We start from the raw sequence: 17,031 nt of genomic DNA, 5'->3' as shown, positions 1-17,031 counted from the left end.
TAAGGGCAAAATATGTGGTTGACCTCCCCGTGACCCCTGACCATGACCACTCCACCCAGGCCATGCCTGCCCCACCCTGCTGCCACACCCTGGCCAGGCCTGTCCCGCCTTGTTGCACATGGCCAGGCCTTCCCCGCCGTGTTGCCACATGGTCAGGCCTGCCCTGCCTTGTTGCCACAACATGGCGAGGCCCTGCCCCGCCCTGCTATTGTGACATCATCGTGGCCATTATGATGCTGACCAGAAGTATATAAAAAGCGCAGCCCAGTGGAATTTTTATCTACATGCCCTGGAAGCCTTCCTTGACTGACCTGTGGTGGACTCTATCCAGATTAGTATCTCCTCAAATACATACCCTGCACACTCCATCTCTCTCTCTTCCTCACCCTTGCATTCTTTGACCTTCCTCTCTCTCTGTACCTTACTCTCCACCCACTCTCCTCCTTCCCCCTTCTTTACCCCTTCCCCACTTGTCCCCACTTCAACTCTTTGCTATACCTCCTTCCCCTGTTCACCCCTCCCCTAGCTAATTATTATATATAGTTTAAATAATTTGGTTTATATATATATATATATAGTTTTTATATATATAGTAGTAGTTAAATTAGTTCTTTGTTCGTATTTTTAACACTTGATAGCTTAGTTTGACATAGTAAGAGTAATTAGCATGGACCTTCGGAAGACCCAGCCTTGGGTCTGGGTCCCCAAAGGCTGCCGTGTAGTGCGAGTCATTGGGGAAGGGGCTTTTGGAGTAGTAATCCTGGTCTGCCATATCAGCACCAAGGAGGAGTTTGTAGTTAAAGTAACAAAGCTGGGCACCTCGAATTTGGAGCTGGCGCGACAAGAGAGGGACATCCTCAGAGGTTTAAAACACCAGAATGTAGTGCGGTTGCTGGGCGCCACTGAGGAGGGAGGCAGACTTTTCATGGCCTTTCCGTATGTGAGTGGGGGAGACCTGAGGAACTACCTTGACACCAATGGGCCAATGGTAGAGGAGGAGGCCAGAAGAGTCTTTCTGCAGCTGACGTCCGCATTGCACTACTGCCATAGCCAGGGCGTGGCCCATCGGGATTTAAAGCCCGAAAACATCCTCATGGACAGCCGTGAGGGCAGGGTCTTCATTTCGGATTTTGGTTTGGCACATTATTTTTTGAGAAGACCCATGAGATCTTTTTGTGGCACGCCAGGCTACATAGCTCCCGAAGTCATTTTTGGGGGCATCTATGGCCCAGGGGTCGACTTGTGGTCACTGGCAATCATCTTGCACGAGCTCCTGAAGGGACACGGGCCATTTGACCCAGCAGAGGCTGGTTGCAGTAACACTCTCTCCTCCAGTGTCCAGCACCTACTGGAGGGCATGCTGCAGGTGAACCCCAGGAGGCGAATGGGGTGGACCCAACTCTTAAGTCACCCCTGGGTGACCCAGGGCTCCGGGCCAATAGGGGTTCACCTGGAACCTGAGCCAGCTGTTGAGTCCATCCCATCCAGCATGCCCTTTGCCTTGATTCCTCGGCAAAGGTGTGTTTCTGCACCACCCGCTGCTGTGGCCAAGGCCCGGAAGCCTGGCAGCCCCTCCAGGAGCTCTAGTCCTTCGGACATCTCCAGCTGGAGCCTTGCGTCCGCATCGGTGACTCCCATCTCGACCCCTGCCCCTCCACCTGGGACTCCCAATCCATCGGGGAGTAGCAGCTCTGGGTCCATCTCCAGCTTGGGCACCCCACAGGAGAACCCGAACAGCCCTGAGAGGAGCATCTCCACCCCCTCCTCCAAGGCTGTTCCCTCCTCTAACTCTGTCTCCTCCTCTAACTCTGTCCCCTCCTCTGAATCTGTCCCCTCTGTCTCCTCCTCTGAATCTGTCCCCTCTGTCCCCTACCCTGAATCTGTCCCCCCTGCCAGCCAGAGCCCAGTGGCCAACTTCATTGCCATAAGGCATGGCAGAGCCAGGAGGATAGTGAACGCCTTCCTGCGTGTTTGCTGCTGCTGCTGCTGTCCGTCAGGCAGGAGAGGCCGCATCCACCCAGCCAACGCATGAGGGTGTCCCTCACCCGTCTGGTGAGTCCACAGATCCCAATCCCCTGGAGACAGCAACACACTGAGTCTCACTGGCCTATTCCCTCCTATGCAGGTGCTGTTGGGAGTTAAGTGATGGCCCTGTGCCTGTGTTGGAGAGTGGGGCCCACTGACCTGGAAAGTCCATGTCATTGTTTCCATGAGGTCTGAGTGGGTTGACCCCCAACTCTCCCTTGGAGTCTGCTGGTGGCTAGCCCCAGCAGGTAATTAGTGTAACCTGAAAGGAGAGGGGAGTCGACATGGGATGAGAGAGAGTGAGAGACGAATGAGTTGATACTGAATCAAGCTCAAGCAGACATCTCTGTCATACTTAAGCAGAACTTTATTTTTATAGTCTCATATCACCCAGCAAGAACAACACAGGTAGGGAACACCTGCTTTGTGGAACATTCACATTCCAGGAGCACTTTTCTCCCTAGAGAGCACATCACAGTTTCCATGTTTTTTGCTATTCCCATACCTGTGTGCTAGGCAAAAATGAGGTCTGTGTTTTTCTGTTAACAAGATTGGAAAGCTGTTCTGAGAAGGAAGTAAGCTTGGGCCACATTATCATGTCCCCATGTCCCTTGGGCCACAGCCTCTGAAATAGCTACTCATGGTTGAAACTTTTTCACTATGGAACTTGTAAGAGATGTTTTGGAGCCCACTCATAAATGACTTTCGTTTTCGCAGTGGCTAGCTTGTTCTGATATTTTAGCCACAGAAAGAACTCCCTAGTTGAAGGGAGTGTCAGCTAGTAAAGCAATTGTTTTATTTCTTTGTTTGTTTATTTAACAAAGGATTAATTAACAAAACCATAGGGTAGGAGGGGTACAACTCCACACAATTCCCACCACCCAATCTCCATATCCCACCCCCTCCCCTGATCGTTTTCCCATTCTCTATCCCTCTGGGAGCATGGACCCAGGGTCATTGTGGGTTGCAGAAGGTAGAAGGTCTGGCTTCTGTAATTGCTTCCCCGCTGAACACGGGCGTTGACTGGTCGGTCCATACTCCCAGTCTGCCTCTCTCTTTCCCTAGTAGGGTGGGTCTCTGGGGAAGCAGTGCTCCAGGACACATTGGTGGGGTCTTCAGTCCAGGGAAGCCTGGCTGGCATCCTGATGACATCTGGAACCTGGTGACTGAAAAGAGAGTTAACATACAAAGCCAAACAAATTGTTGAGCAATCATGGACCCAAAGTCAAGCAAATGTTTATGTAACTTTGTCTGGATTAATGGATCAGTTTTCACAAATCACATTGCAAGAGGAGGCAGCACAGATAATTATTCGGCAATGGCTTTTGAAAATGCTAATCCTACCTCTCAAACACTAATTTGTCCCTTTCATAAGACAGGTTCATTGAGTGACTTGGTGACAGCCTGCTCCGAAGTCACACCTTCTTTCCTACAGGGCATCACTATTGTTGCAGCTTTACAGGGAGAAACATCTACTCAGTTTTTGACCAAATTACATAACAAGAAAGAAGGTAGAAAATTAGAAGGTTGCTTTTCCTGTGGACAGCAGGGACATTTTAGTAGAAAAAAAAAGTCCTGATGAGACTTCTGGAGGCGGGGCTATGAGCAGCAGCAGATCTGTTTCTCTCCTCTCCTTCCTCTCCTTTCCGGGATCAACTAGGAATACAAAAGGAGACCACCCGGGACTGAAACAAGACAAGACTAGAATGACTACAGGAACCCACCAAATCACTGATGAGTGCAAATACACGTGGCTGGTGACAGAGAGGAGCCTAGGAGAGACTGAGTGGCTGGTAACAGTACAATGGTCTATCAGTTGAGACACCACCTCCAGTCTGTTCCAACAAGGGGACAGCTGAAGGGAGGAGAGGACTCCCCAGAGACTTACCAAGAGCAACCCTGAGTCTCCATTGCTACTGCCCTCAGAATCTGGAGTAGCGGCAAGGAGGGACACTGGGGGACAGAAATCTAACCAGGAAATTCAGGAGAAGACCTATACCTCGGTGGCATAGCTGGGGGGCTGTGGAAGTCTCTTTGCATAGCCACCGGACTATCTCTGCCACACCCTGCCTTATCTCTTGGTCAGGAGTCAGTGATTCAGAAGCCTACTTATAGTTAGAAGCCCTCGGGCTCCCATAGCCTACAGAGAAGAAAAATAATTTAAAAAGAGGCTTTTAAATCACTGAGCTCCAACTCAGGGATTAAAATACTATTGAAACAACTGTTAACTCCCACCACTGTGAACCCTTTAATTGCCTTACTTAGACACAAGTCAATCCAGGAAATAGTGATCAGTAATTTGAAAAGTAGTAAGAGAGGGAACTCATAACATAATATATAAAATGGGTAAACCAACAAGAAGAAATATTGGAGAAACGAACTCAGACAAGAGTCCCACTAAAAGCCCCCCAAAGGGTGAAGCACAAAATAACAACTTCTTCGGGCTCAACTAGGAATACCAAAGAGACCACCCGGGACCGAAACAAGACAGGACTTGAATGACCACAGGAACCCACTAAATCACCTGTGAGTACAAAGACGTGTGGCTGGTCACAGAGAGGAGAGAGGAGCATAAGGAGAGATTCAGTGACTACTAACAGTATAGCAGTTTATGAGTTGAGACACCACCTCCAGTCTGCTCCACCAACAAGGGGACAGCTGAAGGGAGGAGAGGACTCCCCAGAGACTCACCAAGTGCAACTCTGAGTCTCCATTGCTACTACCCTCAGAATCTGGAGCAGCAAGAGCAAGGGACACCAGGGGACAGATATCTAACCAGGAAACTCAGGAGAAGACCTATACCTTGGTGCATAGCTGAGGGGCTGTGAAAGTCTCTTTGCATAACCACTGGATTATCTCTGCTACACCCTGCTTTATCTCTTGGTCAGGAGTCAGTGATTAAGCTAAGAAACCTATTGATAGTTTAAAAGCCCTCAGGCTCCCATAGCCTACAGGGAAAAAAAAAGGCTTTAAAACCACTGAGCTCCAACTCAGGGATTAAAATACTATTGAAACAACTGCTAACTTCCACCACTGTGAACCCTTTAATTAACTTACTTAGATACAAGTCATTCCAAGCAATAGCGATCAGTCATTTGAAAAGTACTGATAAAGGGAACTCATAACATAATATATAAAATGGTTAAAACAGCAAGAAGAAATACTGGAGAATCGAACCAGGACAAGAGTCCAGCTAAAAGTCCTCCAGAGGGTGAAGCACAAAATAACGAGTTCAACATCCAAACATTAGCTAGGGAAATAATAACAGGAGTGAGTAAAGAATTTGAAAAAATTGTAATCAGAAATACAGGAACAACAAATGAGACTATGGAAGAAAACACTAATTATCTCATGGTTATTAGAGAGCTGAAAGCTGAAATCACTGAGCTAAGAATGCAACTAGCTGAACAAGCTAAAACATTATCAGAACAGGGAAACAAAATAGATGGACTCCAGAAAACAGTAGAGGGCAGAGAGAATAGAATCAATGAGGCTGAAGACAGAGTTAGCAAGATTGAGGATGAATTAGAGACAACTAAAAAAGAAGTAAGAGATCTCAAAAAGAGATTAAGAGATGCTGAAAACAACAACAGAGTCCTATAGGATAACTTCAAAAGAAACAATATACGCATTATTGGCATACCAGAGGAAGAAAGAGAAGGAGAGAAAGAAAGCATTTTCGAGGCCATAATAGCTGAAAACTTCTCTAGTCTAGACAACATCAAAGACATAAAGATTCAGGAAGCCCAGAGGGTCCCAAACAGAATTAACCCAGACCTAAAGACACCAAGACATATCATACTTAGAATGGAAAGGAATAAGGATAAAGGATCCTGAAGGCTGCAAGAGAAAAACAAAGAGTCACCTACAAAGGAAAACCCATAAGATTAGCAGCAGCCTTCTCCATAGAAACACTACAGGCCAGAAGAGAATGGCAAGATATCTATTGAGTGCTCAATGAGAAAGGCTTTCAACCAAGAATACTATATCCTGCTAGACTGTCATTCAGACTAGATGGAGGCATCAAAACCTCAGACAAGCAACAGTTGAAGGAATCAACTATCACCAAGCCAGCCCTGAAAGAAGTTCTGAAAGGTCTCCTATAAACAGTCAGGCCACCACAAATAGGACATATATCAGAACACTCTAAAACTCTACAAGAATGGCGTTAAAATATCTTCAATCTTTGATATCAATAATTGTCAATGGCCTGAATTCACCTATTTATTAAAAGACACAGAGTAGGAAGATGGATCAGAAAACACAACCCAACAATATGCTGTCTACAGGAAACCCACCTAACTCAAAAAGACAAACACAGACTTAAAGTGAAAGGATGGAAAATTATCATACAAGCCAATGGCCCACAAAAAAGGGCAGGAACAGCTATTCTCATATCTGATATGATAGACTTTAAAATAGATAAGATTAAAAAAGATAGGAATGGACACTACTTAATGCTCAGAGGATCAGTCAATCAAGAGGACTTAACAATTATTAATATCTATGCAACCAATGAGAAGCCATCTAAATACATCAAACTTCTACTGAAAGAGCTACAGCAATATATTAACAGCAACACAATCATAGTAGGGGACTTCAGCACCCCACTCTCTCAACTTGACAGATTATCCAGGCAGAAAATCAATAAAGACATAAGGGAGCTAAATGAAGTGATAGATAAACTGGAACTGTTGGACATTTTCAGAGTGATTCATCCCAAGAAACTGGAATACACATTTTACTCAAATCCACATGGGTCCTGCTCAAGGATAGACCATATATTAAGGCCACAAAGACAGCATCAGCCAATTCAAGAGCATTAAAATCATCCCAAGCATCTTCTCAGACCACAGTGGAATTAAACTAACACTTAACAATCAACAATAGATTAGTAACAGTCCCAAAATGTGGAGGCTCAACAGTGCACTTGTTAACAACTTCTGGGTCAAAGAGGAAATCAAGGAAGATATCAAAATGTTTCGAGAGTTCAATGAAAATGAAGACATAAGCTTTCAAAATATTTGGGACACAGCTAAAGCAGTCCTAAGAGGGAAGTTCATAGCTATACAAGCACACATTAGGAAACAAGAAAAGGCACAAATAAACAGCCTGATTGCACATCTTAAAGACCTAGAAGAAGAACAACAAAGTGAACCCTAAAGCAACCAGAAGGACAGAAATCACTAAAGCTGGAGCAGAAATAAATAACATTGAGAATAAGAATACCACACAAAAGATCAATGAAAGTAAATGTTGGTTCTTCTTGGACCGTAGGTCCAAGAAGGATTCAGAGGACCTAGTAGGGGTTGTATTGTTACATGGGAAATTGGGGAATGTTATGCATGTACAAACCATTGTACTTACTGTTGAATGTAAAACATTAATTCCCCAGTAAAAAAAAAAATCAGTAAAAGAAAAGAAAAATCTTGGTTCTTCGAAAGAGTAAACAAAATCGACAAAACTTTAGCCAGACTCACAAAACAAAAAAGGAGAAGCCCCAAATAAATCGGATAGTAAATGGAAGAGCAGATATCACAACAGACACCACAGAAATTCAACATATCATGTGAGGCTTCTATGAACAACTATATGCCACCAAGCTAGAGAACCTGGAAGAAATGGACGATTTCCTAGTTACCTACCAACTTCCAAAACTAAGTAAAGAGGAAGTGGATAACATGAACAGGCCTATCACAGCCAATGAAATTGAAACAGTTATCAAAAACCTCCCCAAAAATAAAAGTCCTGGACCAGATGGTTTTACAAATGAATTCTACAAAACCTTCAAAGAAGAACTAATACCTCTACTTTTAAAAGTCTTCCAGAAGATTGAAGACACTGGAATACTCCCTGCCAGCTTCTATGAAGCCAACATCACTCTGATATCAAAAGCAGACAGGGACAACCAAAGAAGAACCAGAAAAGAAAACTATAGACCAATATCTCTGATGAACATAGATGCCAAATATTGAACAAAATTCTAGCCAACCAGATACAGCAGTATATCAAAAAGATTGTTCATCACGACCAAGTGGGCATGCAAGGTTGGTTTAATATACGTAAATCAATCAGTGTTATCCACCACGTCAACAAAAGCAAGACCAAAAACCACATGGTCATATCAATAGATGCAGAGAAAGCCTTTGACAAAATACAACATCCCTTTATGATCAAAACACTACAAAAAATGGGAATAGATGGAAAATTCCTGAAGATAGTGGAGTCTGTATATAGCAAACCTACAGCCAACATCATACTCAATGGTGAAAAACTGGAGGCATTTCCACTCAGATCAGGTACTAGACAGGGCTGCCCACTATCACCATTACTATTCAACATAGTGTTGGAAGTTCTTGCCATAGCAATCAGGCAGGAGCAAGGAATTAAAGGCATACAGATAGGAAGAGAAGAAGTCAACCTCTCCTTATTTGCAGATGACATGATAGTATACAAGGAAAAACCTAAGGAACCCAGCAAGAAGCTTTTGGAAATCATCAGGCAATACAGTAAGGTGTCAGGCTACAAAATTAGCATTCAAAAGTCAGTAGCATTCCTCTGTGCAAACACTAAGTTAGAAGATACTGAAATCCAGAAATAAACTCCTTTTACTATAGCAACACAAACAATAAAATAGGATTAAATCTAATCAAAGAAGTGAAAGACTTGTATACTGAAAATTATGAGTCACTACTCAAGGAAATCATATAAGCCAATGGCCCACAAAAAAGGGCAGGAACTGATATTCTCATATCTGACATGATAGACTTTAAAATAAAATTTAAAAAGGTAGGGATGGACACTACTTAATTCACAGAGGATCAGATAATCAAGAGGACAACAATTATTCATATATATGCACCCAATGAGAAGCCATCTAAATACATGAAACATCTACTGAAAGAGCTACAGCAATATATTAACAGCAGCATAGTCATAGTAGGGGACTTCAACACCCCACCATCTCAACTTGACAGATCATCCAGACAGGAAATCAATAAAGAAATGAGGGAGCTAAATGAGGAGATAGAACTATTGGACATTTCCAGAGTCATTCATCCCAAGAAACAGGAATATACATTCTACTCAAGTCCACATGGGTCATTCTCAAGGATAGACCATATGTTAGGCCACAAAGACAGCATCAGCAAATTCAAGAGCCTTGAAATCATGCCAAGCATCCCAAGCATCTTCTCAGACCACAGTGGAATTAATCTAACACTGAAGAGTCAACAAAATATTAGTAATAGTCCCAAAATGTGGAAGCTCAACAGTATACTCCTTAACAACTACTGTGTCAAAGAGGAAATAAAGGAAGACATCAAAATGTTGCCAGACTTCAATGAAAAGACAAAAGCTACTGCAGAAACTCAGCATATCATGTGAGGTTCTATAAACAACTATATGCCACCAAGCTAGAAAACCTGGAAGAAATGAACAAGTTCCTAGATAACTATGAACTTGCAAAGTTAAGTAAAGAGGAACTAGGTAATGTTAACAGGCCCATCACAGTGAATGAAACTGAAACAGTTATCAAAAACTTTCCCAAGAATAAAAGTCCTGGAACAGATGATTTTACAGTGATTATGGAGATAATAAGGGAGCAGGCCATAGTCTCAGGAATACAGGCAGGGAGTCTGATGAAATGAGGCAAATATGGGAAGTCATGTCCCTCCTCACTTGACCTCTCAGTAGAGAGAGAATGACAAGATGGACATGGCCCTCAGTTCAAGCCCTGCCAAGCTCAACCACATCCTCACAATTTTCCTACATTTCCGTAGGACTCCATTTCTGGCAGAGGAATAGCAGTGTAGAGGTGAACAGAAACCTATAGGACTGAAATCTGTAGGACTCCATTTCTGCCAGAAACAGAAAATTTCTGAACTCCATTTCTGCCAAAGGAATCGAAGTGTAGAGGTGAACAGAAACCTTTTGGGCAGAAACCTGAATGATATCATGCAGGCGTTTTTAAAAGGACTGGAATAAGACAGGGAGCTATGAGTAGAAGGGGGCAGTAAGAGCCAGTGTGAGGTCGAGGGTAGGCCTGGTGGGCTGAAAGGGCTGCCTGATAGGCAGAGGAGTGGGGGGCTGTGAGGCGAGAGGGGTGATCTTGCATTACAGGATTCCATGACAGCTTGCTGAGAAGTCCGTGGACTGCAGCAGTCGGTCCTTGAGGTCCTTGAGAAGTCCAGCAATGTAAAGGGAGTGTCCAAGAGCTCCACCAGCAAGTCCGACAGAAGTGTCAGTCCAGTGCCAATGACCAGGGGTCAATAGATGCAGAGAAAATACAACATCCCTTTATGATCAAAACACTACAAAAATGGGAATAGATAGAAAATTACTGAAAATAGTAGAGTCTATATATAGTAAACGTACAGACAACATCATACTCAATGGTGAAAAACTGGAAGCATTTGCCCTCAGATAAGGTACTAGATAGGGCTGCCCACTATCATCATTACTATTCAACATAGTGTTGAAAGTTCTTGCCATAGCAATCAGGCAGGAGCAAGGAATTAAAGGAATACAGATTGGAAGAGAAGTCGTCAAAGTCTCCCTATTTGCAGATGACAAGATGGTATACATAGGAAAACCTAAGGAATCCAGCAAGAAGCATTTGAAAATCATCAGGCAATACAGTAAGGTCTCAGGCTATAAAATTAATATTCAAAAGTCAGTGGCATTCCTCTATGCAAACACCAAGTTTGAGGAAGTTGAAATCCAGAAATCAGTTCCTTTTACTATAGCAACAAAAACAATCAAATATCGAGGAGTAAACCTAACCAAAGAAGTGAAAGATTTCTATAATGAAAATTATGAGTCACTACTCAAGGAAATTTAAAGTTTAAACATGATATTCTATGTTCATGGGTTGGAAGAATTAACATCATCAAAAGGAATATACTACCTAGAGCCATATACAAATTCAATGCTATCCCTATCAAGATCCCAACTACATTTTTTTAGGCAAATAGAACAAATGCTACAAATGTTTATCTGGAACCAGAAAAGACCTAAAATTGCCAAAAACAATTTTGAGAAGAAAGAACAGAAGTGGAGGCATCACACTCCCAGATCTCAAATTGTATTATAGGGCCACTGTCATCAAAACTTCTTGTTATTGAAACATGAATCGACACACTGACCAGTGGAATGAATTGAGAGCCCAGAGTAAGCCCCCACACCTATGGATATCTAATCTTTGACAAAGGTGTCCATATGATTAAATGGGGAAAGCAGAGTCTCTTCAACAAATGGTGTTGAAAAAAATGGGTTGAAACATGCAGAAGAATTACACTGAACCACTATATTTCACCAAATACAAAAGTAAATTCCAAGTGGATCAAGGACTTGGATGTTAGACCACAAACTATCAGATACTTAGAGGAAAATATTGGCAGAACTCATTTCCACATAAATTTTAATGACATTTTTAATGAAACAAGTCCAATTACAAAGAAGACTAAGACAGGCATAAACCTATAGGACGACATGAAATTAAAAAGCTTCTGCACAGCATAAGAACCACTACCCAAACCAAGAGACCCCTCACAGAATGGGAGAAGATCTTTACATGCCATACATCAGTCAAGAGGCTAATAAACAAAATATAGAACGAGCTTGCCAACATCAACCACAGGAAAACATAACCCCATGCAAAAATGGGGAGAGGACACTGGAAAATTCACTACAGAAAAGATCCAAAAGGCCAAGAAACACATGAAAATATGCCCCAAGTCTTTGACTGTCAGGGAAATGCAAATAAAAGCAACAATGTGATACCTCTTCACTCCTGTGAGGTTGTCATACATCAGAAAAGGTAACAGCAGCAAATGTGGGAGAGGTTGTTGCCAGGCTAGCATGGGGGTGCCTCTTCCCAGGTACTTACTCTCTGGGTTGTAGAGAACTCGACTGGAGCCACCTGGGTCCAGTCCTCAGCGATGCGAGGGAGATGCGTCATGAACCAAGCTTGTGGTGGGGCAATGCAATATATATTTATTGATCAGAGAGCCAACGCTTTTAAAGGACAGACGCACCCGAAAGTGGCAAGTCAGAAAAGGAAATGGCTAGGAAAGGGGTGGAGAAAGGCAAAAGTAGGCTGGAAAGGTAGGAACATCCTTAGCAACTGTTGCGAGGGTTTTACCTGGTGGGATTCATAATACCCTGGAGGCAGGGAGGGTCTTGAGGGTAGAAGGAACATAGATCAAAGGAATGGAATGGGTGGGGATCTTTCAGGCAAAACCATGATTATGTAGATAGGCCATTGTATCAGGAATGCAGGGTGCTTTGTGAGGCTCCTCACAATTTCCTGGCAGGTTGTGGGGTCAAAAGAACCCTTCTGCACTGCTGGTGGAAATGTAAATTGGTCCAACTTCTCTGGAGAAAAGTCTGGAGAACTCTCAGAAGGCTAGAAATGGACCTACCCTATGATCCTGCAATTCCTCTCCTGGGGGATATATCCTAAGGAACCCTACACACCCATCCAAAAAGATCTGTGTACACATATGTTCTTAGCAGCACAATTTGTAATAGCCAAAACATGGAAGCAACCCAGGTGTCCAACAACAGATGAGAGGCTGAGCAAGTTGTGGTATATATACACAATGGAATACTGCTCAGCTATAAAAAAAAATGGTGACTTCACCGTTTTCAGCTGATCTTGGATGGACCTTGAAAAAGTCATGTTAAGTGAAATAAATCGGAAATAGAAGGATGAATATTTGATTATCTCAGTCTCAGGCATAAGTTGAAAATCAAATTCCGAAGAGAAAACACGAATAGAATCTGAACTGGAATTTGTGTCTTGCACCAAAGTAAAACACTCTGGGTTGGGTGGTGGGGAGAATACAGGTCCAAAAATGATGACAGAGGATCCAGTGGGGGTTGTATCATTATATGGAAAACTGAGAAATATTTGCATGTACAATCTATTGTATTTACTGTTGAATGTAAAACATTGATTCCCCAATAAAAAGGGCCAGGTGGTGGCACACCTGGTGGAGCGCACATGTTACAGTGCGCAAGCACACATGTTCGAGCCCTTGGTCCTCACCTGCAGGGGGTAAGCTTCATGAGTGGTAAAGCAGGTGTCTTTCTGTCTCTCTCCCTCTCTATCTCCCCCTTCTCTCTCAATTTCTTGCTGTGTCTATCCAATAAATAAATAAATCTAATTACAATTTTTTTAAATCCCCCAATAAAAAATTTTTTTGAAAAGCTTCACACACACACACAGTAATCCATGGCTTTTAATTAAAGAAGGAAGGGGGGTTGCATGTTTAGAAAGGTGCCCATGTCTGGGGTTCCAACCATCATAATTTCCAGAGACCAGGGTAACCTGCCCTTGTCGCAACCCTAAGTGAGTTGGGGGTCAACTCGCTTAGAATGTCTCTGTAACACTTAGGACACAAGGAAAGATAGATAGGAAGTTCGAGGCAAGAGTTAATGCCCTTAAAGAAGAGGCAGTTCTATACACTGAGACCCAGATTCAAAATATTAAAACCAGAATGACCACAAGATGTTATTCAAGTTTCAAGTGGATTTGTGTAACTCTTTATCTCCAGAACAAAACTACTCATCCCTGGGACAAATTTCAGAAATATTTGAAAAGATTATGGTCAGCCACTAATATCTCTGTAGATCTTCAAGACCTAAACACAAATACTATCTGTAGGATAGGCCTATGTCCTTTGGGCCACAGCCTCTGAAATAGCTACTTCCTTCTCAGAACAGCTTTCCAGTCTTGTTAACAGAAAAACATGGACCTCATTTTTGCCTAGCACACAGGTATGGGAATAGCAAAAAACATGGAAACTGTGATGTGCTCTCTAGGGAGAAAAGTGCTCCTGGAATGTGAATGTTCCACAAAGCAGGAGGTGTTCCCTACCTGTGCTGTTCTTACTGGGTGATATGAGACTATAAAAATAAAGTTCTGCTTAAGTATGACAGAGATGTCTGCTTGAGCTTGATTCAACATCAACTCACTCGTCTCTCATTCTCTCTCATCCCATGCTGACTCCCCTCCTCTTTCAGGTTACACCAATTACCTGCTGGGGCTGGCCCCCAGCAGACTGGAAGGGAGAGTTGGGGGTCAATCCACTCAGGTGGGCGGAGCTGGCCTGGCCAGAGAGTGGGAGGTGGGCGGAGCTGGCCTGGCCTGGGTGTGGGAGGGGGCGGGGCCAGGGAGTGGGAGGTGTTCTGAGCTGGCCTGGCCAGGGTGTGGGTGGTGGGCGGAGTTGGCCTGGCCTGGGTGTGGGTGGTGGGCAGAGTTGGCCTGGCCTGGGTGTGGGAGGTGGGCGGAGATGGTCTGGCCAGGCTGTGGGAGTTGGGCGGGGCTGGCTGGGCCAGGGTGTGGGAGGTGGGCAGGGCAGGCGGGGCCAGGGTGTGGGAGGGGGGCGGGGCAGGTGGGGCCAGGGTGTGGGAGGGGGGCGGGGCAGGCGGGGCCAGGGTGTGGGAGGGGAACAGTGGAAACAATGACATGGATTTTCCAGGGCAGTGGGCCCCACTGTCCAACACAGGCACAGGGCCATCACTTAGCTCCCATCCGCACCTGCATAGGAGGGAACAGGCCAGTGAGACTCAGTGTGTTGCTGTCACCAGGGGCTTGGGATCTGTGGACTCACCAGACCTGACAGGGACACCCTCATGCGTTGGCCGGCTAGACAAGGTTCTCCTGCCTGTGTGGGAGGATGCACAGCAGCAGTAGCAGCACAGCCGCAGGAAGGTTTTTAACAGCTTCTTTGCCCAGGTGGAGGTTGGGGCATTGCTTCCCGCTCGGCCCTGGTTGGCTGAGGGTAGAACAGAGGCAGTGAGGACAGCTTCAGAGGAGAGGGTTCAGCAGCTGCTATCAGGGGTGTTGGGGGCCCCCGGTGGGATGTCAAGGCTCGAGATCAACCCAGTAAAGCTGCTGTCATTGGTCTTGGGACTCCCTGGTGGGAGGGGTGAGGCTTTAGGTGGACCCCGTACTGCTGCTATCTGCAGCGTTGGGAGTGGCTAGTAGTGTATTGTGGATGTAGGCTGTAGAAACACTCTTCCTTCATCGGCCTGGTCTTTTCAGGTACTGCCTCAAGTTTCCTCCCACTCACGAAAGGGCGTGGGCATAGTAGCCCTGCCTGTCCTCAGTGGTTCTAGCAACCGCATGATGTAAGGATGTGCCCAAGTTCGCACATCCTGTTCCTTTCCACTCGAGCCAGCTCCAGGTTTGAATTGCCCAGCTTCATGTGGGCACTGCAAGGGCACCTTCCCCAATGCTGCCTACAACACGGCAGCAGTTTGGGACCAAGGGAGAATCTCCCGGTCCATGGTGACTAATTACTCTTAATCAAACAAATCTATCAACCATTAAATCTAAGAACAAACAATTAACTACTACTCTTACTGTCTAAACCCCAACCCCAACCCCAACCCAAATAGGAAGAGGAGAAAAAAAGTGTCCAAGGGAGAAGGAGACAGAGAAAGATTGAGAAGGAGTGTAAAGAGTGTGTGTGTTTCTGAGGAGCTAGTAATCCTATTTAGGACCTCCACAGCTCACCAAGACTTCCATGGAATGTGAGGAGATGTCGCACCCAGGTCATGCTGCAGGATGCTGCAAGCATGGCCAGGGTGTGGCAGGAGGGCGTGGCTGGTTTGGCCAGTGTGTTTGAGGAGGGCGGGGTTGGCCTGGCCAGGATGTGGGAGGAGGGCGGGGGTGGCCAGGGTGTGGGAGGGGGGTGGGGCAGGTGGGGCCAGGGTGTGGGAGGAGGAGAGAGTAGGCGGAGCCAGAGTGTGGGAGGAGGAGAGAGTAGGCGGAGCCAGAGTGTGGGAGGAGGACAGAGCAGGCGGAGCCAGAGTATAGGAGGAGGACAGAGCAGGCAGAGCCAGAGTGTGGGAGGAGGTCAGTAGGTGGGGCCAGAATGTAGGAGGAGGACAGAGCAGGCAGAGCCAGAGTGTGTGAGGAGGACAGAGCAGGCGGGGCCAGAGTGTAGGAGGAGGACAGAGCAGGCGGAGCCAGAGTGTGGGAGGAGGACAGAGCAGGCGGGGCCAGAGTGTAGGAGGAGGACAGAGCAGGCGGAGCCAGAGTGTGGGAGGAGGACAGAGCAGGCGGGGCCAGAGTATAGGAGGAGGACAGAACAGGCGGAGCCAGAGTGTGGGAGGAGGACAGAGCAGGCGGGGCCAGAGTGTAGGAGGAGGACAGAGCAGGCGGAGCCAGAGTGTAGGAGGAGGACAGAGCAGGCGGGGCCAGAGTGTAGGAGGAAGACAGAGAAGGCAGGGCCAGAGTATAGGAGGAGAACAGAGCAGTCGGGGCCAGAGTATAGGAGGAGGACAGAGCAGGCAGAGCCAGAGTGTGGGAGGAGGACAGAGCAGGCGGGGCCAGGGTGTGGGAGGGGGGTGGGGCGGGGGGGGGAGTCTGGGGGTGGGAGGGGAGGGCGGTGCCAGGGGTGGGCGGGGCCAGGGGGTGGGCGGGGGAGGGGTGGGCGGGTCCAGGGTGGGGCGGGTCCAGGGTGTGGGAGGGGGTGGGGCAGGGGCTAGGGTGTGGGAGGGGGGCGGGAGGGGCAGGGTGGGGGCGGGGGCGCCAGGGTGTGGGAGGGGGGAGGGGCAGGCAGGGCCAGGGTGTGGGAGGGGGTGGGGTGGGTGAGCCAGGATGTGGGTGGGGGCGGTTCCTGGGTGTGGGCGGGTGGAGGGGTGTGCGGGTCCAGGGTGTGGGAGGGGGGCGGGGCGGGGGAGGCTGGGTGTGGGAGGGGAGGGGTAGGCAGGGCCAGGGTGTGGGAGGGGTGGGGGGGGGCCAGGGAAGGGTGAGAGGGAGGGGGGGGGCTAGTGTGGGGGTGGGTGGGGGCGGGCGGTGGGGGGACCAGGATGTGGGTGGGTCCAGGTGTGGGGGGGGAGGGGCGGGCAGGGCCAGGGTGTGGGAGGGTGGCAGGATGGGCAGGCCAGGGTGTGGGTGGGGCGGTGGGCGGGTCCAAGGTGCGGAAGGGGGGCGGGGTCGGCGGGGCCCGTGTGTGGGAGGGGCGGGGCCACGGTTGGGAGGGGCGC

At 46.8% G+C, this 17,031-nt stretch overlaps 1 protein-coding gene across 1 annotated transcript; it reads left to right on the top strand.

The window, feature by feature from the left end:
• The first annotated feature begins 667 nt into the window (after nt 1-667).
• On the top strand, nt 668-15,169 carry LOC132534693 (MAP/microtubule affinity-regulating kinase 4-like). Its single transcript, XM_060179160.1, has 3 exons — nt 668-1,627; nt 1,897-2,052; nt 15,080-15,169. The coding sequence occupies exons 1-3, from the start codon at nt 668-670 to the stop codon at nt 15,167-15,169; spliced, it is 1,206 nt and encodes a 401-aa protein (XP_060035143.1).
• Nucleotides 15,170-17,031: the final 1,862 nt, after the last annotated feature.

The sequence above is a fragment of the Erinaceus europaeus genome, chromosome 19 (genome assembly GCF_950295315.1).
Source record: "Erinaceus europaeus chromosome 19, mEriEur2.1, whole genome shotgun sequence".
In the NCBI taxonomy this organism is placed as follows: Eukaryota; Metazoa; Chordata; class Mammalia; order Eulipotyphla; family Erinaceidae; genus Erinaceus; species Erinaceus europaeus.
Note: the sequence above shows the minus strand (reverse complement) of the source record. Positions and strands in the feature narration are given on the sequence as shown.